Source organism: Phoca vitulina, unplaced genomic scaffold, assembly GCF_004348235.1.
Source record: "Phoca vitulina isolate PV1807 unplaced genomic scaffold, GSC_HSeal_1.0 scaffold18, whole genome shotgun sequence".
Classification (NCBI taxonomy): Eukaryota; Metazoa; Chordata; class Mammalia; order Carnivora; family Phocidae; genus Phoca; species Phoca vitulina.
Genome location: NW_022589721.1, coordinates 9,874,081 through 9,898,734, shown reverse-complemented (window position 1 = coordinate 9,898,734; position 24,654 = coordinate 9,874,081). Strand labels below are relative to the sequence as shown.

The 24,654-nt window shown below is 35.6% G+C and overlaps 1 protein-coding gene across 7 annotated transcripts in view; it reads left to right on the top strand.

Annotated features, from left to right (window-relative positions):
- The window catches only part of CSMD3 (CUB and Sushi multiple domains 3), a 1,192,082-nt gene that overhangs the window by 590,471 nt on the left and 576,957 nt on the right, over window positions 1-24,654 (top strand). For all 7 annotated transcript variants that reach the window (XM_032415697.1, XM_032415696.1, XM_032415695.1 and 4 more), the window contains one exon: window positions 5,220-5,341. In XM_032415697.1, the coding sequence (XP_032271588.1) occupies window positions 5,220-5,341 (122 nt within the window). The remainder of the gene's footprint in view (window positions 1-5,219; window positions 5,342-24,654) is intronic.

Genomic DNA, 24,654 nt, shown 5'->3' with positions numbered 1-24,654 from the left:
CATAATAAAACAACTCTGTACATGATTTTCTAAACTATTAGGAGTTTTCTTCCCAGAAAGAAAGTGCAAGAGAAGAATAAAATGTAGTTGAACAGAGTCCTTCAAAACATATGCCAAATATTGTGCAGAAAGACTAAAATTCTGACACGCAACCCAGAAATCTGTACTTATTTAATGGAGTTCTATTTTCTGTGTGAAAACTCCACAATTCCTATTTATGCCCATTAAGAGAACAGATTCTCTTCTGGTGGTGTTCTTCTCACTTGTCTTATTTTCCTTTGTCCACTTTGATAATAGATTTCTACCATGTTTCATCCATTTCATTACAGCAAATCTTTTATGATGTCAGTTGAAAATTAATTCCCAAGCTTGTTTCATTTTCTGGGCATTTTTTCCTACTTAGATTACTAATTCCTTCATTGGAAATATTTTATTTTAATGTATAAAGTATTTTTCACAACTTTGGAAATATTTGTTTAAGTTAATATAGCTCAAACTAGACCTCCTATAATTCTATCTTAGAAACTACTTAATTTCCTGAGCCATTTTATTTTCTCAAAGTCAATTTTTCATCAGTGCATTGTTTTGTACTCAAGAACCCCTACGTCTGCCAACATGGGATGATTTTTTTTTTCCTAGAATGTCCCTAAATCATTTCATTTCAACCATGTCTAATAGTAGTGGTCACATGTTAATTTTAAAAAGGTAATGTCTTATGAAGTGTTACTGGGGAAATGAGCACCTTGTTATTTTGTACAAATTCACCTTGATTTGATCAGAATGAATTTGTTCTTTATAAGGTTTCTACAAGACCCATGGGAGAAAGGCTCCTAAATTACCAAAGGAGGAAAACAAAACTTAGAAATAAAACAAGTATTTTTCTATAACACTTCCTAAGAATAGCCTTCCCTGATCTTTTATCTACTTCCATAGCATTTCTTGATCTATTACCCCCATAGCATTTTATAAATCCAACTTATTTATGGGTGATTTGTACTTATCATTTATAAGTGGTTTTTTTTGCTTTATTTTCAAAATAGACAGTTTCCTAGTCTAACACACATTTACAAAGATTCTTCATCACCATGTAGAGATCACTTATTTGATACTCCATGTAAGAGCTGTGAAAAAGAACTTGGATATCTGTTCCTTTAGTAAACATCCCTGCATTTTGAAAGCCACTGCACCAGGAATTAACAAACAAAGATGAAAAACAAAGCCTTGTCCACAAAAGATTGTAAGTGTGTATACATCTTGAAAAACAAAGCATGCTAGAGAATTGCCAAGTAGTGTCACTCAAAGAAGCAGTATGTCCTATCAGAAAGCTGATTCCACTAACTTCAAACCCATCGTTGATTGCTATAAATTTTTTATTGCTATGAAATTCTTAAAATGTTTATAACTGTACTTTCTATCAGATCACTAGCACTTAACCACCTTTATACATGTGTTCAAATAAATGTCCTGTGAAGACTACAGTCCATTATAGAACCCTGAATGGAGGAATTAGGAATACTTCTTAGAAAAAGAAGTGACACACAGCTTGGCTTTGTTTAAATGAATAGAATTTCTGCAGGGGATGTAAGGAGGAATAACATTTTAGACTTGGAAAACATCACAGAAATAAGTGGAAAATTATAAAGGGTGTGATACATTCAAAGAAGAACAAGAATTCTTTTCTGGCACAAGTTGAGTGTCTACTATATAAAATGTACTGGAAAAGAAATCTAGGTCCTCACAGAAACAATTTTATATTTCATATTAGACAGTTTGTAATTTATTCTATAGGAGTCAGAGATGAAGTTTTTAAGTGAAGTTAAGTAAAATAATCAAATCTGTCTTTTAGAAAGATAAATATAGTAGCACAAAGGAGGATGAGACACAGAGAAAAATGAGTATAGGGAAGGAGTTAAGTAGCTATTTTTAGTTCAAGAAAAGATGGTGATGAAGTACTGGGTATTGCGAAGAGAAGAAAAGAAGGAAAATGGAATGTTTCAGATGAGAAATACATAGGTCTTGAGGAGTGCTTTTATGTCTGTATGGAAGGGAAGTGGATGGATGAGTTAAGAGAAGTTTAATTAAAAGCTCCTTTAAAACGTTTCATAGAACGTATAGCAAACAGAGAGACAATTACTCTGGAAATAGGAGATAGAAAAATTGGTAATGTAAATTTGAGAGCTATCAGCACAGAAATGACTGTTGTAGTCATAGAAGTGAGTTAGATTAACCATTCAGAGAGACCACTGAACAAAGAAAAATAAGCCATGTAATCAATTTATAATTCTGCTACGTATGGGTCAAATGCAAAAACAAACCAACCAACCAACCACAGGGTATGGAGCATAACAATTTAAAACAATTAGGTAAAAATCAAGGGAGTTCAGGACTGTGTAAAGGAAGGCAGATAACTTCAAATAAAGCTTATCAATACTTTCCATTACTGCTAAGAGATCAAGTATGTGGAAAAAATGAAGAGATACTATTAGATTTAGCAATTAGGAGGTCATTTCTGGCCTTGAGAAAGCAATTCAATACCCAAATGAGAGAAGTCAGCAGTAATACTTTCAAAAAGTGAATGCGAGAGAAGATGAAGTAGTGCATAAAGAAGATTCATAAGATGTTGTAAAGCAATGATCTCACTTATATGTGGAATCTAAAAAAGACAACATTATAGCAACAGAGAGTAGAATTGTAGTTGCCAAAGTCAGGACCACGGATGGTGGGAGATGTTGGGTAAAGGGAACAAATTTCAAGTTATAAGATGAATAACTTTGTGGATGTAATATATAGTATAGTGACTATAGTTAATAATACTGTGTCATATACTTGAAAGTTGCTAAAAGAGATCTGAAATGTTAACCCACCCACATAAACACAAAGTAATTTTGTGAAATGATGGAGGTAACTAACCTTATTGTAATCATTTTACTGTGTATCAAATCATCATGTTATATACCTTAAACTTACACAACGTTATACATCAATTATATCTCAAAAAAGCTGGGAAAAAAGAGCCAATTATTAAATATTCAGAAATTTTGTCAGGCCTTGATAACCTGTGGTATGTTAAAATCAGCCAAGGTAGGACTATTTATACCATGGAAATGGGAAAAAAAAAAAAAAAAAAGGAAAAAGGAGTGAACGAAGGAGAAGAAAATGCTGTAGTGAGCATAGAAGACTTAGGGGAAGATAGGTAGTATATTGAAAAAGAAAAATTGGTAACTAATGTTGAAGGAAGAAAAATACCATTTGTTATTTTTTCCTTATTACAAAATAACAGTTTTATTAAAATATAAAAATCAGACACAAATAAGAGAAAATTAAAAGTAACCATTTAATACTAAATGACTTAACCACAAGATATAACCCTCAAGTTGAAGTAAAGTTGTCTGGAGGAGATTTATGCCAAAATATAAGCTAATGGGGGAGAAAAGAACCTAGTAAAGAAAACTATATAAAGAAAGCTATATTTAACATACTAGAGAGACACATGCTTAGTAATGGGAAAGTAAGAGATGAAAGAATGTGAGCTCTAATCCTGCCTCTGCTATTTACTAGCTGAGTGATCTTGGGCAAGTCAAGCAAACTTTGGGGACCTCTAAATTGATATTCAAAGTGATGATAATAACTGATATAGGAAAGATGTTAGGGTTTGCAGCTGATGGCCAAGAAAGAATTCTTGGTCTTTGATGCAAAAAGGTGCTTTTATTAAAGGACAGGGACAGGACACAAAGAGCAGCACTGGGGTCATGAGGAGTGGCCCATTATATACTTTCAAGCTGGGAGGGGGTTAGGGATAACTTTAGTCTCTAAGGAATTTGGAAGCAAGGTTTCCCGGACCTTGAGGGGGCCAGCTATTGTTGGGAAAAGGTTATTTATTACTAATAAAACCTGAGTCATGAGACCCTTCAGATATATATCAGTGGGTCATATGCTTGAGGGATGATTGACAACATGTATCTTGGGGGGTAGAGATAAAGGAAATTTCCAAAGGAATTTTTATATGTCAAAGTACATTCACAGGATCCTGGGGTTGGGCTAAGATTGCCTTTTGCCCTTAGCAAAATATTACCATCAAGGCAGCTGAGCTCCTAGAGGAATGTCATTTTCCCTGTTTCAAGGACTTGTCAGTGGGCTGTTAAGTAGTCAGGCAACTTTTCTTTTGCCTTTGTTGCCCACATCAATAATTATGTAAAGTCTTAAGTGCATTGAAAATATATGTACATCAAAAAAAAGAAAATATATGTACATCACATATGTACAATGAACTGTTACTGATGATTTGGAAAAGGATGACGTGTACAAGATTTTAATGGAATGAGGCAAAGAAATGCAAATCAAAACTAATGCCAAGAAACCTTGGTGACCGAGAAGGAAGAGAAGACACAGATGCAGTGTGGCCATTCTTTCTTCTTAAGCAGAAGGATTGGAAAAACTGAAGAAATATTGCAATATTAAACTTTTGTGGGAATTTATTAAAATTACTTCAGTGCAGCTCTTTTTGTAGTCTGAATGGTCTAATTCACAGTTGTAAGAACAGTAGAAGTAGTTTTCATATTGATGTCTCAGTCTCACATCCTAGGATACTTAATAAATAGGGTTGAGAATACTATCTGGGGTTGCTTGTATGGCTCAGTCAGTTAAGCGTCTGCCTTCGGCTCAGGTCATGATCCCAGGGTCCTGGGATTGAGCCCCGCATCGGACTCCTTGCTCAGCGGGGAGTCTGCTGCTCTTGTGTGCATTCTCTCTCTCTCTCTCTCTGATAAATAAATGAATGAATGAATGAATGAATGGATAAATAAATAAATAAATAAATAAATAAATAAATAAATAAATAAAATTTAAAAAATAAAGAAAATGCTATCTGGATTTCTTAACCCATGGCTTTGTTTCTTTCTTTTTGTGGATTTTTGTTAACACAGTATTGCGTAACTAGCCTCTCTCTAATTAAACTCATCTATTTACAGTCAGAGGATAACTTATAATGCCTCACACTGTTATTCATAACTAATTTTCGATTAATGTTGAAAATATTGAGCTTGTGAACTTTAGGGTATAAAAAATACTCTCACTTTGATAAGTGGCAGAATGCCCTAATATACATTTCACTGTGGTTATAATTGTGCAATTTTGAATTTAAAGTCTGTTTGCAAAATACTTTATTGCTAAGATTTTGCACGCGTTATAGGCTCACTTTTAAAATGCAATTTCTCTTTTAGTGAAGACGTGTGGCTCTAATCTTCAAGGACCAAGTGGCACCTTTACATCTCCCAACTTCCCATTCCAGTATGACAGCAATGCACAATGCGTCTGGGTCATCACAGCGGTGAATACAAATAAGGTAAGGGAAAACCCGCTGTGGTAGAAAAGCATAATCATAAAGACAAAGGCAAAGAGATCATGAGGAAAGTGCAGTAAAGGAAATTCATAACTAAAGTATGATTTCTGCAGTATTTTCTACTTATGCCTTATCTGAACATAAACCTATATGAGAATTTTGGTAAAAGTAAATTTTAAATAATACAGTTCTACTCCCAGTTACTAACATAAATAACAACACATTCAAATTATAAATGAATGTTTTCTGAGATAGATTTTTGAAGGTTGTAAGTACGTATTTCTTTTTCTGTTTTGTTTTTTTAAAGAAGCCACGAATCATGGCTTTTCAATTCATATCTTTTCTGCTTGACTTGTCATTCAGATGTATCATGTTTTGGTACATGGCTGACTTTTTTTTCAATGTTTTGCTATTACCATAGATCATACAGTTATTCCTTATTATAAAAAGTTGGTTTTAATGTGGTTGGTACTAATAGAGGATTCATACTATGGATATTTCGAAAGGTTAGATTGTTTTTCTGTTTACTAAAAATGAGTAATACATCTAAACATGCATATGTCACAATACTTCAAATAAAATTATTATGCTGAACGAGTGTAGGAACAGCTGAAAACAGTGAGTTTTCCTGTCTTCTCTCTCTCCCTCTCCTTGTAAGAATACAGAGAGGAGCTAAATAGGCAGAATTAAAATTCCTCTCAGATCGTATGATATCTTTTCTGGGTTAGATTAAATAAAGTTTCTTAGTAGAGCCCATAAAACTGGTTTAGATTGTAGTTCAAATACTGATTTAGAATTTACTGATACCTTTGATCAAGTCATTTAACCTCCTGGTAATTCTTTTTCTTTATCTATAAAAATGTGGGTAATAAGAGTATGCATTTCATAGTGAGCTGTGAGGAATAAATGAGGTAATAAATACAGAGTGCTTAAGATAGTAAGGACTTAAAACACATTAACTCATTGTTATTAGATAAAGTATGTACTATCTGCAAGAATGTTTTAGGTTTTATGTTCATAAAACCTAATCCTGAGGACAGCAGTATGGTTTTAAAAATCAATCCATGGGTCAGTGACATTTATCTCATAGAAAACCCCTGATTTATGAATCAGAAGAGCTAGATCAGAAGCTTATGTTGTCCCAAACCATCTGTGTAAACTTGGGAAAAATCACTATATTTAAACTTTCAACTACATAAAGGAAATAATTTTACTCACCCAACCTGTGTGATCAGTTCAATTCACCAAATATTTATTTGCCAGATATCTTTTCTGTGCAAATTATGGGTTGTTGAGAAAATTTTTAAAAATCATGAAGTACTTGGGACGCCTGAGTGGCTCAGTCAGTTGGGCGTCTGCCTTCAGCTTAGGTCATGGTCCCAGAGTCCTGGGATCGAATCCTGCGTCGGGCTCCTTGCTCAGTGGGGAGGCTGCTACTCCCCCTGCTTATGTGCTTTCTCTCTCTCACTCATTCTGACAAATGAATAGAATCTTTAAAAAAATAAATAAAAAAATAAAAAATCATGAAGTACTTGAAAAATCAAGTTGCACTTATTGAACACTTAGCAACATGACAGATACTATTGACAGCACTTTTTATGAATTATTTAATCCTCATAAGACTCCCCCTGTGAAGTAGGTACTTTTATTGTCTGCACTTAACACAGAGGCTGAATAACTTGTCTAAGATCACGTAGCCAGCAAAGGTCAGAACTGTGTATTTCATAAGAAATGTGTTATTTACAAGGATACATCTCACAGGAAGGTGTAAGTATCTTATACCAAGATAAGCATGAAGTAAATTCCTTATAAAGTGTGGAACAAACACATTGTATTAGTCTTGCATTGAGATAGAAATCTTTTTGTGTCATGATAATTACCTGTAATTGTCATCAAAATGTGGTAATTATCTTCTGTTCTATAAGATGTCTGCTTTGCTAAGTTTAATTCATTCTCACTTACTGAGATACCTGAAGTTTCACAGAGGTTGTCACATTTCTCCTTGTTTATCTTACCCAATCTGCCAAACTTTTATCTCTTCTTTTTCTCCTTAAAAAAATCCAATTTATTTTCTAAGGAGGACATAATTACTTTCTCTTCTTTGCTCTTTTTATCAAGTAGCTGACTGAGGACATTAATTTTTGATCTGTTGGTTTACCTCTATTTTAAGATATCCTTATAGAAATTGGTTTTCAAGCATTTTTAACCATGACCCACAGTTAGAATTGTATTTTACATCATGGCCCAATTCACTCACATACATACACACAGTGCCACAAAATAACATTTTCCCTTAATATATGAATACACTTCTCTGTTTTTTATTCTAATCTACTGTGATCTATTTGTTTTTAAAATATTGATCATGCCTCAATAAATGGATTTTGTGATGCACTAACAGGTTATAACATAGTTTGAAAAATCCTGTTTTGCTTCTACAGATTCCTAGATCAGAACTCTACCTGGGTGGCTCAGTCAGTTAAGCGTCTGCCTTCCACTCAGGTCATGATCCTGGGGTTCTGGGATCAGCCCTGTGTAGGGCTCCCTGCTCAGTGGGGAGCCTGCTTCACCCTCTCCTCCTGCTGCTCCCCCTGCTTGTGCTCTCTCTCTCAAATAAATAAATAAAATCTTAAAAAAAAAAAGAACTCATTTTGGAAGGCAGTTGCTGACATGAACCATAGGCACACAGCTTTCCTAGTTGGTATAAACCTCAATTAACCAAGATGCTTAACCTCAATATCTATAATTTTCTTCAAATATCATTGTTCAAATTTTTCTTTATGTTTGATAATTTTATTTTAATTTCTTTAAAGATTTTATTTATTTATTTTTGAGAGAGAGAGAGAATGAGCATGAGCGGCAGAGGGAGAGGGAGAAGCAGGTTCCCTGTTGGGCAGGGAGCCTGATGCTGGACTGGATCCCAGGACCCCGGGATCATGACCTGGGTTGAAGGCAGACACTGAACCCAGTGAGCCACCCAGACACCCTATGTTTGATAATTTTAAAAGCAATCATGGTGTTCTAAATGTCCAAAACACATATATGACTGGTGGAAAAAACTCTGAGATTTGGAACTGGATGGAACTGGCTTCAAATCTGGGCTATCCCTTTTACTAGTAACACAGTTGTAGATAGGCATGATCTTTGAATCCTCTGAACTAGCTTTTCTTTTTCATCTATTAGAGATAATAATATCGTATCATAAAGTTGTTTTACTGACTAGATAAGGAAATATGAAATGTCTGATTCAAAGTAGAATCATTTTAAATGACATTATTGGCAAATGTTGCCATCTCATTAAGAAACATGCTTTTCTTCAGTTATTTGTTAGATTTAACTTATGTATTGATGCAGAATAAAGCATCCATATATACTATTGTCTTCCATCTTTGATTATGTGGTTGATTAATTTACAAGTGACTAAACATTGAATTATAGTCATTTTTTTTAGTTTACAAACATTGCCATTAAGCTTACTAGAAATAAAATATAATGACTGAGCATTACAGTCTTAAAGTAATGTATGTTTTCACAGTCACTTTATACCCTTGCACAAGCTTCTGTAAGGGAATAATTCCGTTAATTTTAGAATGTCAATGATGAACATAATTGAGGGCTTCTTCACAACAGTAAGTTAAAATATTAGAACAAATACTTTAAACTAGCCTGGTCACTGAATTAATTGTTCTTCTGCATTACGATATGCATTTAACATTAGCTCCAAATGTGAAGTAAATACTCTTCTGCCTTGAATTTTTCCTTAATTTTTATGATCTTCCTTGATTTAAGTGGTCTAGTGCATTTGTCTTCAATCTGATGTCTGTGTGTTCTGGGGTACACAAACAGTTCCCAGGGTGTACATGGGAGGGAGAGGAGAGAACTGGACACCCTTTTCAGGTATTCCTCTTTCTAGCACTCTCCTGCTTGAAGACCAACTTCTATCTGTTTATTCTCTTATCCCTTTCCTTCTTGTGATTGTCTTCCATAGTTTCAAAAGAAAGTCGTATATTACCTTCCCAGCTGAAATGTTAACATTTTACATTATTCGAGTGTAAATAAAATTCCAGAGATCCAGACTAGAAAATTCTACGTGCACATAGTTCCTGAGGGGAGAGTCTTTGAGAACAAAGAACAAAGCAAAAAAAAAAAAAAAAAAAAAAAACACGAAGAAATATTTGAAGGAGGCATTACCTTATTTCATCTAAACAACAAACTTATAGAAAGTTCCATCTCTTGATCTCTTTATGTATGTATGCATGTATTTACCTATCTATCATCCGTCCATCCACCTATCTTTTGATCTATCTATATCTCTGTCTATCCTAGAACTAGAATTTACAGTACATAGAATTATAAAGTAATTTGAATTGAAACACAAAGTCTGACTTTTTGAACACCTAGAATTTCTTTTTTTTTTTAAAGATTTTATTTATTTATTTGACAGATAGAGAGCACAAGTAGGCAGAGTGGCAGGCAGAGGGAGAGGGAGAAGCAGGCTCTCTGCTGAGCAGGGAGCTGGACCCAGGATCCTGGGATCATTACCTGAGCCAAAGTCAGCCGCTTAACCAACTGAGCCACCCAGGCACCCTATAGTTGACATTTTCTAGAAATAAAGTGGACTACTGTTTCAAGCCTTAGGGAAACTATATTTAAATTATTTGTAAAATTACAGTATAGAACTTGCATCCTTAGCAGCTACTCACACTTAGAAACAAACAAACAAAAAAAGATGTCTATTTAAAACTGTAGGAGAAGGGGCGCCTGGGTGGCTCAGTTGTTAAGCGTCTGCTTTCGCTCAGGTCATGATCCCAGGGCCCTGGGATCGAGCCCCGCATTGGGCTCCCTGCTCCGTGGTGAGCCTGCTTCTCCGTCTCCCACTCCCCCTGCTTGTGTTCCCTCTCTTGCTGTGTCTCTCTCTGTCAAATATATAAATAAAATCTTTACAAAAAATTAAAAAATTAAAAAAAAAAAAAAACTGTAGGAGAAAATAGTTGTTAAAATGCTTTGACCTATGTCTACAAAATTGTTTGAAGGCTGTCTAGACCAGCATTATCCAATAGAAATATGTGAGTCACATATAGAATTTTAAATTTTCTAGTGGCGGGCGCCTGGGTGGCTCAGTAGGTTAAGCAACTGCCTTCGGCTCAGGTCATGATCCCAGGGTCCTGGGATCGAGTTCCGCATCGGGCTCCCTGCTCTGCGGTGAGCCTGCTTCTCTGTCTCCCACTCCCCCTGCTTGTGTTCCCTCTCTCACTGTCTCTCTCTCTGTCAAATAAATAAATGAAATCTTTAAAAAAAAATTTTCTAGTGGCTTCATTTTTTTAAAGATGAAATTAATTTTAATGTTATATTTTATTTAACCAGAATAAAATTATTAATGAAATAATTTACTATTTTTTTTTCATTTTAACTCTTTGAAATCCAGAATGTATTTAACACTTAAAAGACATCTCAATTGAGATGAGCCACATTTCTAGTACTCGATAGCCACACGTTGCTGGTGGGGCTACCATATCATACAGGGAAAATATAGACAATCACCACAGAGAGTTTGATTCTCTGCTTTGGGGAATATGAGTGGTGACGATGGTTAGTGATTAGTCTTAAGGAGAATAAATATCCCATTGCAAGGGAATTGCTTCAAGTGAAGTTTTTGTAGGGGCTTCAAGGGAAAGGAAAAAGGGATGCTCCCCTTGGCAACCTGGGATTTTAGCTTTTCCTTACTTCTGTGAACTACCCCATATCTTTATTTAGTTATTTTTTTTAAATTTTTTACTTAAGTTTGCCAAAATAGTTTTCTGTTATTTGTCACTAAGGAACCGTGAGGCAGGGGGCTAATGATACAGTCATCATTTTTATTGTCTCTTGACCTAGTATAAAGAATCTATTGAAATATTTAGCTCTCCTGTTTGCTCTCTAATACATTTTCTCATATCCTACAAATTGGTTATATGCTTATTTCCTCTATCTTTGGGATAAGAGGGATCTAGCTCTTGAAAACATATGGTAATGTTGGATACCTTTACTCTAATTTCTTGGATTTCTAATAGTCTTTTGAGAAGTGGGTCTTCTAATGTAAACATAAATTAATAGTAATGTCAAAATAGTTTTTTTAAAAATTGTATAGTTCTTCAGTATAATGTGCAGAACTGAGATAAAAATGTTGTGGAATAGAATTCTTTCTGGCTTTTTGACCAGTTCTTGTTCTAATTTTAAAGGGATGCACTTTTGGGGTGCCTGGGTGGCTTAGTTGGTTAAGCGGCTGCCTTCGGCTCAGGTCATGATCCTGGAGTCCCAGGATCGAGTCCCGCATCAGGCTCCCTGCTCAGCAGGGAGTCTGCTTCTCCCTCTGACCCTCCCCACTCTCATGCTCTCTCTATCTCATTCTCTCTCTCAAATAAATAAATAAAATCTTTAAAAAATAAATAAAAAATAAAAATAAATAAAAATAAAGGGATGCACTTTTATCCACACTGGATAACTGTTTGTAAGAATAATACTGATGTCTCCAGGATGTCAGCAAATCTCACAACTCAGAAAATAAAATCCACTGGGAGATCAGTAATAAAAGATTAAACTAACCGAGCATAGAAGAATACAATTCGGAGAGGTTGAACATGAGGTTGACTTCAGTTTAGATTATAGCTCTCACTAGTTTAGCAGAAGTCTGAAGTGTCAGATGAAGTAAAATCGGTCACCAGAAGAATGTGAATTGACTGTGGCTTAAAAAAAATGTTGGGTAACACTAGCCAAAAGCACATTTTTTTTGTATTCTAGGACTGAATATTTTTTAAAAAGTTTTTATTTATTTCTTTGAGAGAGAGAGAGAATGAGCAGGATGGAGAGGGAGAGAATCTGAAGCTGGCTCCACGCTGAGCTCAGAGCCAGACACGGGGCTCGATCCCACAACCATGAGATCATGACCTGAGCTGAAACCAAGAGTCAGACGTTTAACTGACTAAGCCACCCAGGCACCCCCAGGACTATAGATATTTAACTTGTTTCTAAATTTGGCTCACGTTGTACCTCATGATTCAAAGAATACTGTTTACTATAACCTAGGTATAACAATGAAGAAGGTTAAGGGACTGGCATGATTTTAAGTGTGTATATTTAAGAACTCATTCTGAATGTTCCTGACCTATTTATAAATAACTTCCTTATTTTTCTACATAAAGTGATACATGGACAGAGTTTTGATCTAAGTGTCAGAAGCCCTGAATTCTTGTGCAAGTCATTTTGCATCCCTGAATATCCGTTTCCTCTTCTTCAAAGCAGGGATAATTATCCTTGCCCTGCCACGTCATAGGAATATTGGAGGATCACATCAGTCAACAAACAACAGCACTCTGTACATTAGACATTATCTTATAAATTTAACATATCATATATGTATATTATTTATGCTATCCCTTATTCCAAAGACAATTTTAAGTGGATGACATCATCAAGTAGACCATAATACATATGTTGAGATATATTAAGTAATTAAAGATATTTAAGCATAAGAATAGTACCTAGCACATAGTGAATGCCCAGTTAACATTTGCTGTATAAATAAAAGAACAAATAGATAAGAATAAGCAAAGCATATAGAATATGTGAGAAATTATTAGGCATTTTGATCGAGCATAGTCTAAAATTAGTGCACAATGAGTAGCAAATATTTTGGTGGCAATTATATTGCTTTATGAGTAAATGTTAACTCTATGATATATTAAGTAGTATTTATACTGGTATTTATTTTCTCAAGCACTATCATAAAACATACTTATTGGGATTTTCATACAGTTCTGATAAAATTTCACTATAACACTTTATATTATTATATATGACATGCATTTGGTTTCGGTTGAAGAGACATGATAGATGGGAATTTTTCCCCTTACCTTTCATAGACACCTGCCCCAGAATTAAATGCAGGTCAAGAAGGACAGCCTTGGGGTGCCTGGGTGGCTTAGTCGTTAAGCATCTGCCTTCAGCTCAGGTCATGATCCCAGGGTCCTGAGATCGAGCCCCGCATCAGGCTCCCTGCTCTGCGGGAAGCCTGCTTCTGCCTCTCCCACTCCCCCTGCTTGTGTTCCCTCTCTCGCTGTGTCTCTCTCTGTCAAATAAATAAATAAAATCTTTAAAAAAACAAAAAAGAAGGACAGCCTTTTCTAATAGGGAATGTTATCCCTTTCCAGGCAGATCATTCCATTCTACTCTGTATTTAAGAAAAATAAGTAGTAAGGGTCTATTTTATAATGTGGTAAAATAATTCAATTGTAAAATATTTTATTCATATATTCACTACAACCATTCATGGTTTTTGTTTAGACCCATAAAAAACCCACTCAAGGCTCCTCCCCATAAACTCTTCAGTTTATGAAGAGTTTATGGGGCACCCTTGACTGCCACCCATAACACTGCCATCAGAAGCCTTTCCGTATTGTCACTGTTCCAGCATTGCAGCTAGCCTTTTGCCACTTCATTTAGCCTGCCCACTTACAGGCACTGGGTCTTTGTGTCAAGCAGTCAGAGTTTGGGGACCCATGCCAAGCTTCGGTGCCAGGTCTGAAACCTCAGCCAGACATGGAAAGTGTCACTTTTCTGCAGACTGCAGCTGTCTTTTCTGCAAAAAAAGCAGACTCAAGACAAGGATTTATATACAAGTGATCTATTAAAAAAGTACACTCGGGAAACTATTAAGGGAGTGGGGGAAGCAGGATAGGAAAGAAGTTAAACAAAGGTGAAATTTCAGGCAGAATCCAAGCTGCAGCCTGATCCTGTGCCTGTGTAAATTATACCTCAGAGTTTTTTCCAACTCGGTACAAGGGAGCTGGGCTATCTTTCTTCTATGTCCCATAATCATAGGCTAAAGATTAGCCAGGTCCTTTGGGGCTCATGTGCGGGCATAACAGATCCCATAGACTGAAGAAAGCCTCCAAAAGACTTGTATCTCTAGGCATTTAGGGGCAAATGAAAATGGAATATAGCAAACAGATAACAGAAAGGACAAGAAACATGTACAGGGATCTGGATGGAGCACTGACAGGATCTGCTGCATTTGAGTAGGAGCCAATGAGAGCCATCCTGAGGCAGCAGTTCAGGACAAATCAAAGCCAGGTTGGTAGTCCTACCAAGTCAGGATTCAGAAAGAGCCTCGAAGTGAAGTACAGATCTTGGTATAAAGCAATAGGCTGGAAACCAGGGAAAACAACTAGAAAATTCCTCAAGCCCGGGAAAGTGGTTGTGTTCACCCATTTGTAGGGTATCCCAGCCTTGGAAGTAGGGATGCCACCAAAGGCACTGACCTTGCCAGTGAAATGTGTCTTCTTGTCAAATGGTTTATTTAGCTGAAATATTTTATTTGAAGTGAATTACTCAGTACAGGCACAATGAATAGTCATCTAAAAATAAATATCAATAATTAGAAAATAAAAAGAAATATTCCAAAATGTTAAGAGGATTATTCCTGGATAGAGGACCACAGTTATTTTTCCCCCTTTTCTACTAACAAAAAATTCTGTTAAATTTCAATAATATGTTATATTTTATAATAAAAGCTTGGTTTAAACAATAACAAATTAGTAAAGTGAAAAAGAAAAAAAAATAGCCATAGAATGATTGACATTATTGTTTACTTCTTGCTTCTTGAAACTTTCTCTTCCTCTGGCTTCTTTATTCTCTCATTTCCTGAATTTTCCCCTTCTCTGTCTTTTCCCGGTACTCCTCTTTTCTGCCATCTCCTTAAAATTCAATTTCCTCCATGTTCTGAATTTAAACACTTTTTTTATTATGTATTCTTCTCTTCCTTCACACATCTAAATACAATGTCTAGTGGATTCATTATAGTTCACTGGTATGTCTCAAAGTTGCTTAACTTTCTCTCACCCAAGTTGTCTATTTCTTCTATGGATTATCAGCCAATTTCCCAAATAGTGAATCTTTGTCTCATTTTCATACCATCCTAAACCTATCAATAAATCCAGTGTGAAATTTTATTCTAAAATGAAATGATATCTCCTTTCTTGGTAAAATATTTAAACAGATCTCTGCAACCTCATGGATGAATCCATCAACAACCTGAACTTGTCTTATCTCTCAAAGCCACTGCCCCAACACTCTCCACCAGTACATTACCAGAGCCCTCTAGTTTGGGGGATATGCTGCTCTCTATGCTTGCCTACTCTGTTTGCACCTCCCTTAACTCCTGACAGGATTTATTCCTGGCCGTTCTTTAGCCCTCAACTCATGTTTCACTTTTCATGGAACCCTTTGCCGTCCTCCCACCTAGATTGACTTAGGACCCTACTCTGCATATTGGTCACCAGTTGTCATATTATATCGTAATTATCTGTTTACTCATCTGTTTTCCTTAGTTTCACACTTAATAAAAAAAAAAAAAAACATGTTTGAATCTTTGCATCCTTAACTTCTAGTATTGTAACTGTCATATGAAAGTTATTCAAATGGATGTTTATTAAAAGAATTGATTAAATATTTCTAGGAAAAATGTCACTGGTCTATTTACATTTGGTAGCTCTTCTTTGGAACTTCTTGATTCTTCTGAAAAAAAGGAGGCAAAGTATGCAAAATACAAAGTAGTTTTATTTCATTTATTTTTTTTTACTCCTCCTCCCCCTGCTAACTATTGGGTGTCCCTAACACTTTAACCTCAATATTATAATTGTTTTTGAATGATACGCATAATCAGAGCTGTGCTATATGAAAATTAAGCATAAATATTAAGTGATTCACATAAATAATGACAATTAGTATACTTAATGCAGCCAAGTAAAGTCTTTTGGGGGTTGGCATAAGAGAAGAAAATGGAAGACTGGACGAAGAAATCCTTAATTAGAAGTATCAGGATATCCAGACTTAGTTAGGATTAGGTTTGGCTGTCAGTGACAGAAAACCCCCAATGAGAACATTGAACAAGATATGTATGTGGTCTGTAGGTCATGGTTGCTCTGCTCTAGGAATTCCTCAAGGACTTAGGCTAATTACTACTCTACCATTCCCAGGATGCAGCCTTTGCCTTCAAGTTCCAGAATTGTGTCTCAGGCTCCAGCATGGTGTCTCACACATTCCAGGAAGCAGGATGGGGGAAGTGATAAAGAAGAAGGAGGGCAAAGGACACAGACAAATGCAAGCTATTTCCTAAGAAAGGTTCTTAGAATCAGCTACAACACACACACACACACACACACACAGACACACACACACACACACACACACACACACCCCACATAATTTTTACCATAATTTAGCAACATGATCATACTCAACTGCAAGAAAGATGGAAAGTACAGTCTTTTTATTTAGGGTAAGTTAGTACCAGCTAGAAATGCTACTACCATGGAAGAAAGGGTAATAGGATGTTTGGGAAAGGTATGACAATCTCTGTTACAAAATTAGTATGTTAGGTACTATTCTAAGCTCTTTTTATGTATCATCTCACTTAATCTTCCCAATGACTATATGAAGTAATTGCTATTATTATGTCTAATTTATATGTGCAAAAGCAAGTTTAGAGAACTTAAGTGACTTCTCTAAATTTGAAGGTTGAGTGAGTGGCCACACTAAAGAATACTTATAAGAGTTATGATGGTTGGATGATATGATGGTGATGGTTCTATTGCTGCTGTAACAAATTACCATAAACTTTGTGGCTTAGAACAACCCACAGTTGTTACCTTACAGTTCTGTGGGTCAGAAGTTCAGTACAGGTCTCACTACAATAAAATTAAGGTGTCAGCAAGCTCTGTTTTTTTCTGAAAGCTCTAGGGAAGAATGTTTCCTGTTTATTTGTGTTCTTGGAAGAATTCAATTCCTTGTGGTTGTAGGGTCAAGGTACCCAGCTGTTTTGCTGATTCTCAGCTAAGAGCCATTCCCAGCTGTCTTCCTCCATCTTAAAATTCAGCAAAGTCTGTCTAGTCCTTCTGATATCACATTTCTCTGGCACACTCTTCTGCATTCTTCCTCTATTTTTAAGGACTTGTGTGATTAGATTGGGCCCACCTGGGTAATCTAGGATAAATTTTCTATCTCAGAGTCCTTAAATTTAATCACATCTGCAAGTCCCTTTTTAACATGTAAAGAAATTGATTCATAAATTTCCTGGATTAAGGCATGGATGCCATTGGGAGGCCATTATTCTGTCTATCGCAGGTGGGAATGAGGAAGGGCAAAGAAATTGGAGAGCAGAGGGCTTTTAAAGGATGGTGTCTTCATCTAGCAGAAGAGAGCTACTCTAATTAGTATTCAAGATATAGGAAAGTGAGAAAGGCAAATTTTGAAATTTTTGATTTGTGCCCCACTCTGTCACTTTTTTCTTCCCAGAGGGATCCTTTTATCTAAAGACAGATTTAAATATCATTCAGTTCTGAAGTTCCATGCCATTCCTATTTCACACTTTTCACTCTCTATCCCTAGCAGGAGATTATATTAGGATTATAGGAAATAGGGAATAGAAACATTGATGTACATCTTCAGTTGTTAGTGTAGAAAAGTGTAGTGGGTATCCAGTTGAGGTAGCTTTGAGACATAGTATTTTATTCAGGCAGGGAATTCCTTTCCTGCTTCTAAAACTCCTCATCTAAACATCATGGTCTTTAATGGTGAAAAACACGGGCAGAAAGGGAGAGGGCAGTAAAATAGAAAATAAGAAGCTTTTGTTAAAAAGAGACATTAAAACATCTTCAAACTAAACCACATATTTCTTACATCTATTAATTAAAGGGCCAGCCTTTTAATCATCATTCATCTTAAGTGAGAGTTCTGGAATGAGCAGTGTTCTTCCATAATAATGAGAAAGGGAGGGATGGTTATGAGTGAGCTTAAAACCTGTCTGACACAAATATTTAACAAATATTTGTTGTCGAATAGCTTGTGTAAATATCTATCTGTGTCAGCAAATATTGTTTGCAATTGTTTATATTATCAAAATCACCTAAATGCAATAATATAATGAATTATAAAAAATTTTTCTTACTTAAGTGAAACAATTTTTAAATAGTTATTTATAATTTACTGTATGCAAGACACTGTACTGGCTTTAAAAATACTTAAGCTGAGTTTATTCATAGCATATGAATGATTCTTTGATAACTTTTTAAACAAGTCTTAATATAGTATAGTTTTTAAGATCATATCTCTTTTCAGTTGTAAAAGTTGTAACTCTTTAAAATCTGTTTTTCTTGTAAAAACCATTATTTTTCTGGTGTATATTTTTGTGCATGAAGAAGTGTAAAGAACCAGGGCTTAAAATCTCTCTTCTTTGGATAAGTTATCTATTTATTCTAGGAAGCATTATATTTCTCTTATTCTTAAAATAACATTTAAATAACTAATTTCTTTTTTTTTAAGATTTTTTTTATTTATTCATTTGAGACACAGAGATACAGAGAGAGAGAGAGAAAGCATGAACAGGGGTAAGGCAGAGGCAGAGGGAGAAGCAGGCTCCCCGCCGAGCCAGAGGCTGGACGTGGGACTCGATCCCAGGACCCCGGGATCATGACCTGAGCTGAAGGCAGACGCTTAACAACTGAGCCACACAGGCGCCCCTAAATAACTAATTTCTTTGTCACATGCATTTTAGTTAATTCCATAATTACATACCAATATTCTAGACTGCAGTTTTACTAAGGTTAGGTGTAGCTTCCTTTTAACATCTTGAAGACAGAAGCAACACACAGCTTTTTTTTTTTTTTTACATAAGAAGTGAATATTTCCACTAACAATTATTGACTTTCAGTATTTTACTTTCTTCTGAAGATCAAGCATCACTTATTGCACAGTTTAGAATAAAAAAATAAGTATTTATTTTACTTCCCTTCTATACTTTTCATCCTTAGTGCTAATATTTCCTCCTATTCTAATATACAATATAAAAGATGCCTATGTATATAAAATATACATTCTGTATAATGGTATAATGAATCACAGATCAGCACCAAAAATTTATCTGAGTTTATGTTTTCTCAGTAGTAAAATAAAAATAATACTGCCTTTCTCATAGAGCTCTTGGAATGATTATATGAGGTAATGCATGTAGTACACCTAGAACAGAGTCTGGAATAAAGGATATGTTTATAAAATGTTGATAATAATCTTACTACTGCTACTAGTACGGTTAGTATGACCACCATCACCGCACCGCACCGCACCGCACCTCCCTATTCCCGGTGAGCTGATGCAGCATGCCTCCGCCACCAGTGTTTGAGCTTAGCTTCCTGCTGCGCAGCTAACACATGCTCTCACACATTTCAGAACTTGGAATATCCTTGTGGAGACTCCCTGCTGATATTAGTCATCAGAAGCCATCAGCAGATGTTTCTAAGAATTCAGAATAGACTTCTGCCAAAAGAGACTGAAAAAGGAACTGGCGAGAACTGTGAGCTTTTGCTTTCTGCCCCGGAGATATTTTACCGCAGAGTAGAAGGTTATCTTAATGACGACCTCGGAGTTATGAGAATCGCAATTACCGTTCTGGGACATCGTTTCCTGCCCCAGCTGCCCAGCACCTCAACAACAGCTGCAGCTAGCTAGTGAGGAGAGCAGAGTGCAGTATTGTTCCTAAGTATCAAGTACTTGCTCTTCTTAGCATTATAAGTTGTTTAGCTTCTGGAAATCTTTAACCAATGTGCAGGAGAATCACTTGGAGGATCTGATTATTCTCATACAACCAGAGTCACATATGATGCACATATCATCGAAGTGCACAATTCTGGGTAATCTCTTTGCTCTGTATTACATATCTTGCTTGAATTTCATCCTCTTCCTGACCTAACCTCACAGCATAACCAATCATATTGTGTGATACCAGGGGAAAAATAGCAGGCAGGAAGCAAAATCTGCAGATAGAGGATGTGGTAGCTGTCTTTTTTTTTTTTCTCTTATGACCTCTTCCATATCCTCTTTATAAACTCTCAGTCTGTGATGATCTCTATCATACAAGAGCAACCATATAAAATGTCGTATATCTTGGAATGGCCAGATGAGCACCAATATTATAAATTCTAAACTTGTCCCAGGGAATCCTACATTTTCACTGATTAGAAAGTTGGTCTACAATAGAGTCAATAAAAAAAGACTAATTTCTTGCCTTTAGGAAGTTTCCAGCTAGGGCTTTAAATAGAAAATAGAAGAGTAAATGCAGAAATTAACAGTCACAACTTGAAAGAAACACTCTGGATGGAATAAAAAGGAGCCTGCTTAGACTTGTCAGTGAAGACACTTCAGGGCAGGGGAAATTTAAGCCAGTATTGAAGACAAGAGACTTAGCAATGTAAAGAGGAGAGTGTCTGGGGGAGAATTAAAATTGCTTACAAAGGTCCGTGAAGACCCTGCTGTCTCCTAGAACTAAAAAGATGACAAGGGTCCTGTGGCATAGTGGGTAAGAGGATAATTGAAGAAATAGAGGCTGTAGAGCTGAATAAGACCCAGATCATGCCAGGCATTCTGGAATGTATCCAAAAATGGAATGAAAGTATGACCTAACCAGCTGCCCTCTTACTTCATTCAGGTTTCTCTCAAATGTCATCTTCTTTCTTCCTCCATCACTGACCATCTCCATCACTCTCTGTCTCCATGCTTTTTCTTTATAGCACTTCGTAACACTTATGAATATTTCAAGACCTTATATGGCATTATATTATATAATACTTTTCTATCTTTTGTGTATTTCCCCAATGAAGGGAGGAAAGTTTGTCTATATCCCTAGCACTAGAATAGGATATGGTAAAGTGTGGGTTCTAAATTGATATTTATAGAATGAATTAAATAAATTAGAGTGTTTCGGTAGAAGACTTATATTATCTGATTTATGTTTCAATGTAACGTCCAAAAATTAAGTTAGAGGCTTATTAATTGAAGTGCAATTCTCAAAAAAGGAAGCAATAGTATATCTACATCTCCTCACTTTTATCCCAACCCCTTGCCACAAAGAGTATTCATTCATGGACCAGGCATCATTCTTCCTGGATAGCTGTGGCAAACAACAGTGTCAGTAGCAAATAATTCCTATTGTACCCTAACTTCCTGGACTTCTACCTAAATTGCTTACTTGGGAAGATAATTTGGGAGTTAAACAAGGTTTTCCATAGATATTAACTGATAAAAAATCCTTTAATCAATGACTAGAAGAAATTAAATAAACAAAAAGTTGACAACAAACACTATGAATTGAGAAGCTAATATCTAGCATGCTTCCTCTTTGGTGTCATAAGAAAAATGGTAAGAATAAACTGAGGACGAGAATTAGAACCCACTCTATGGTTCATTATATATGTGTATAGTATCTGATTTTTCACTACCATATTTGTGTATTTAGTCATTTTGACCTAATATATTTTTTAAAGATTTTATTTATTATTTATTTGAGAGAGAGCGAGAGTGAGAGAGCACAAGTGTGTGTGTGTGGGGGGGGGTGGGCAGCAGAGGGAGAGGGAGAAGCAGACTCCTCACTGAGCAGGGAGCCTGATTCGAGGCTTGATCCCAGGACTCAGCGATCATGACCTGAGCTGAAGGCAGACACTTAACTGACTGAACCACTCAGGCACCGCAGACTTAATATAATTTTTAAATAAAGCTTTAAGTCAAATATCATCTGTAAAAATAGATATAGAAAGAGAAATAGAGAGATAAGTACTCTAGATCAAGCTGACCTCATTATTAATGAGGGATAAACCCAGTAAAATAGCCCTTCTTATAAAATTCACTTTAATGAGCCTCATTTATATTTGTTTTCAAAAAAATCTTGGTATGTACAACCTAACATACTACAAATTTGTGTCAAATACCCTCCTAAAACCAAAAACATTATCTGTAAGTATTCTCTTCAAAATTCTTAAGTTGAAGTTGATAATTTACATGCATTATGAAATTTATATCCTTGAGTAGCTAAGCATAAATAAATGACAGAAAAGAACCAACAATTTTGTATGTTGTATTATAGATTTAATATTTGATGCATTTTTTCATTTTTATGTAGTTTCTTCCCTTCAGTGAAACATTTGTAGTGCCATATTTAATCTATCATTGTTACGTACCAGCAAACCCCTAAAGGGGAAGAACAGTGTACAGATACAAAAGGCATAAAAAATAAAACAAAGCTGAAGGCTTTTATCATTCCGTCAATATCTTCCTGTGTCTCCAGACTCCCCTTCCCCAATCTCTAAAATACGAGCCCTTGTAAGATTTGAAACTATTAACTGATGCTGGCAGCAAAGTGGGTAAAACTAAAGAATTCCTTAGGCTGGCACTTCTCTTTTTGAATGGTCTAGTCGAGTCTTAGACTATATCTTCTATAATAAAAAATCCGAGTATAATACTACAGTTCATAATCTTTCTGGAATATGAGTGATTAATGCTTTCCTCTAACATGAAATTAGTTTGAAATGAATAAATGTTGGATTTGCATGTGTCATATTTAAGACTTTTATATCTTAAAATATTTACCTGTTTCACAAATTTCATGTGTATTTACCTTTGTATATTTCCTTTTTACAAAGAGAAGCAAATTCAAATGATTACTAGTTATTTAACATTAATTTTCCATATTCACATGTAATACTTATATAATACATATCACAAAAACAGTCAAATTTTAGGATTATTCTAAAATACTTGCTTTTAAAACAAATACACTACATATTCTGCTTTGTCTAAATTAGACTTTATACCCAATAAAATTTGATTAAATAGTCCTGTGAAGCATAGCTTTTTTTAATAAAGATTTATTTATTTGAGAGATAATGTGCAGGGGGAGGGGCTGAGGGAGAATCTCAAGCAGACTCCCACTCAGCCCAGAGCCCCATGCAGGGCTCCCGGAGGGGCTTGATCCCATCACTGGCTCTGAGATCATGATCCCAGCAGAAACCAAGAGTCCCATGCTCAACCTACTGAGCCACCCAGGCTCCCCAAAGCATAGATTTTTGAGTTGGCTTTTGAATAGTGCTTTTTTCATTCATTCATTCATTCATTCATTCATTTAAGTAATCTCTACACCCAACATGGGGCTCAAACTCATGACCCCGAGATCAAGAATTGCATGCTCTTCTGACTAAGCCAGGCACCCCATTGAATAATGTCTTTATATATGTATAAAAAGAGGAAAGGGGAAAAATTACCATAATCATTTTTATTTGGGGTAAAGAAATCCAGATTGAGTTTACTCTTCTCAACACCTACTTTCACACCCAAGTTTAGGTCTTGATCTCTCTAACTCTGCCCGGCTCTTCTTCAAATTCAGATTGTTCCCACTGCCAAATGGAGCATATGAAAAACAATTACAACCCTGTCAACACTATAATCAAAACTCATTATTTGCTGCTCCTCATTTAGAAGATAAAGTTCAAAGTCCATTACATGATGGGGTCTCTACCTCCATCTTTAGCTTTCCTTCTCAACATTTCGTGTTTCACAGTTTATATTACAGAAACAAAAAAGAATATTTTTTCCACTGTGACATTTTCATGCCCTCCCCTAGAAAGTTCTTAATCAATTCTCATCTTTACTTTACTTTGTACTGCCTTGGGATTCCCTCTTTGAGGAAATCTTTCCACTTTATGCTCCAGTTGGATTGGATGGCTCTCCTCTCTGCTTCCATGTGACACTGTGTGTCCATATCCCAAAGCACATAAGATGGGGTATAGTCTTTATCTTGTTTTGTCTTGTCTCCCCATTGGACTGCGATCACCAAGGCCTGGAAAGTATATGAAAAAAGAAGTGCTTTAATTAGATGTCAAACTGATTATGTAACTTGGCATTGCATACCTTAAACTTAATTAAACTCTGTGTATCTTATACCTATGCATATATTATGCATTCTGGATTTCCTCACCTGGTAGCAAAAATACTTGTTAATATCTGAGTGAATTATTGTCATTCTGAAACAAACATAATGGAGAAAAGCTACTTCCAGGAAGATAAATTCTTAGCAGCATAGAGTTTGGGGAAGGTCCTCTTCTCTTTGACTCATAGTGGGGTTTTCAAAAAAAGAACTTCATTTTCAAGATCATGGTGAACAGATGTGAACAGCTGTTTTATGATGATTACCTTATCGTGGCTAATAATAGCTGCCATCTATGAGGGTCTACTCTGCATAAAGCACAGTATGTGTCTTTTACAAACTTTGTTTAATGGAATGCCTACTTCAACTTTAGGCAGTATGAATTATGAGCACTCTTTTATAGATATCAGAGATTTTCCCCAAATAATATAACATTCTTTGACAAAGATGAGACTTAAAATCCAGGCGTTGCCCAGGCCCTTAACTATATCACCCTGGTCTCACTAATGAGTATAGCTTGGTATTAATATTAAAG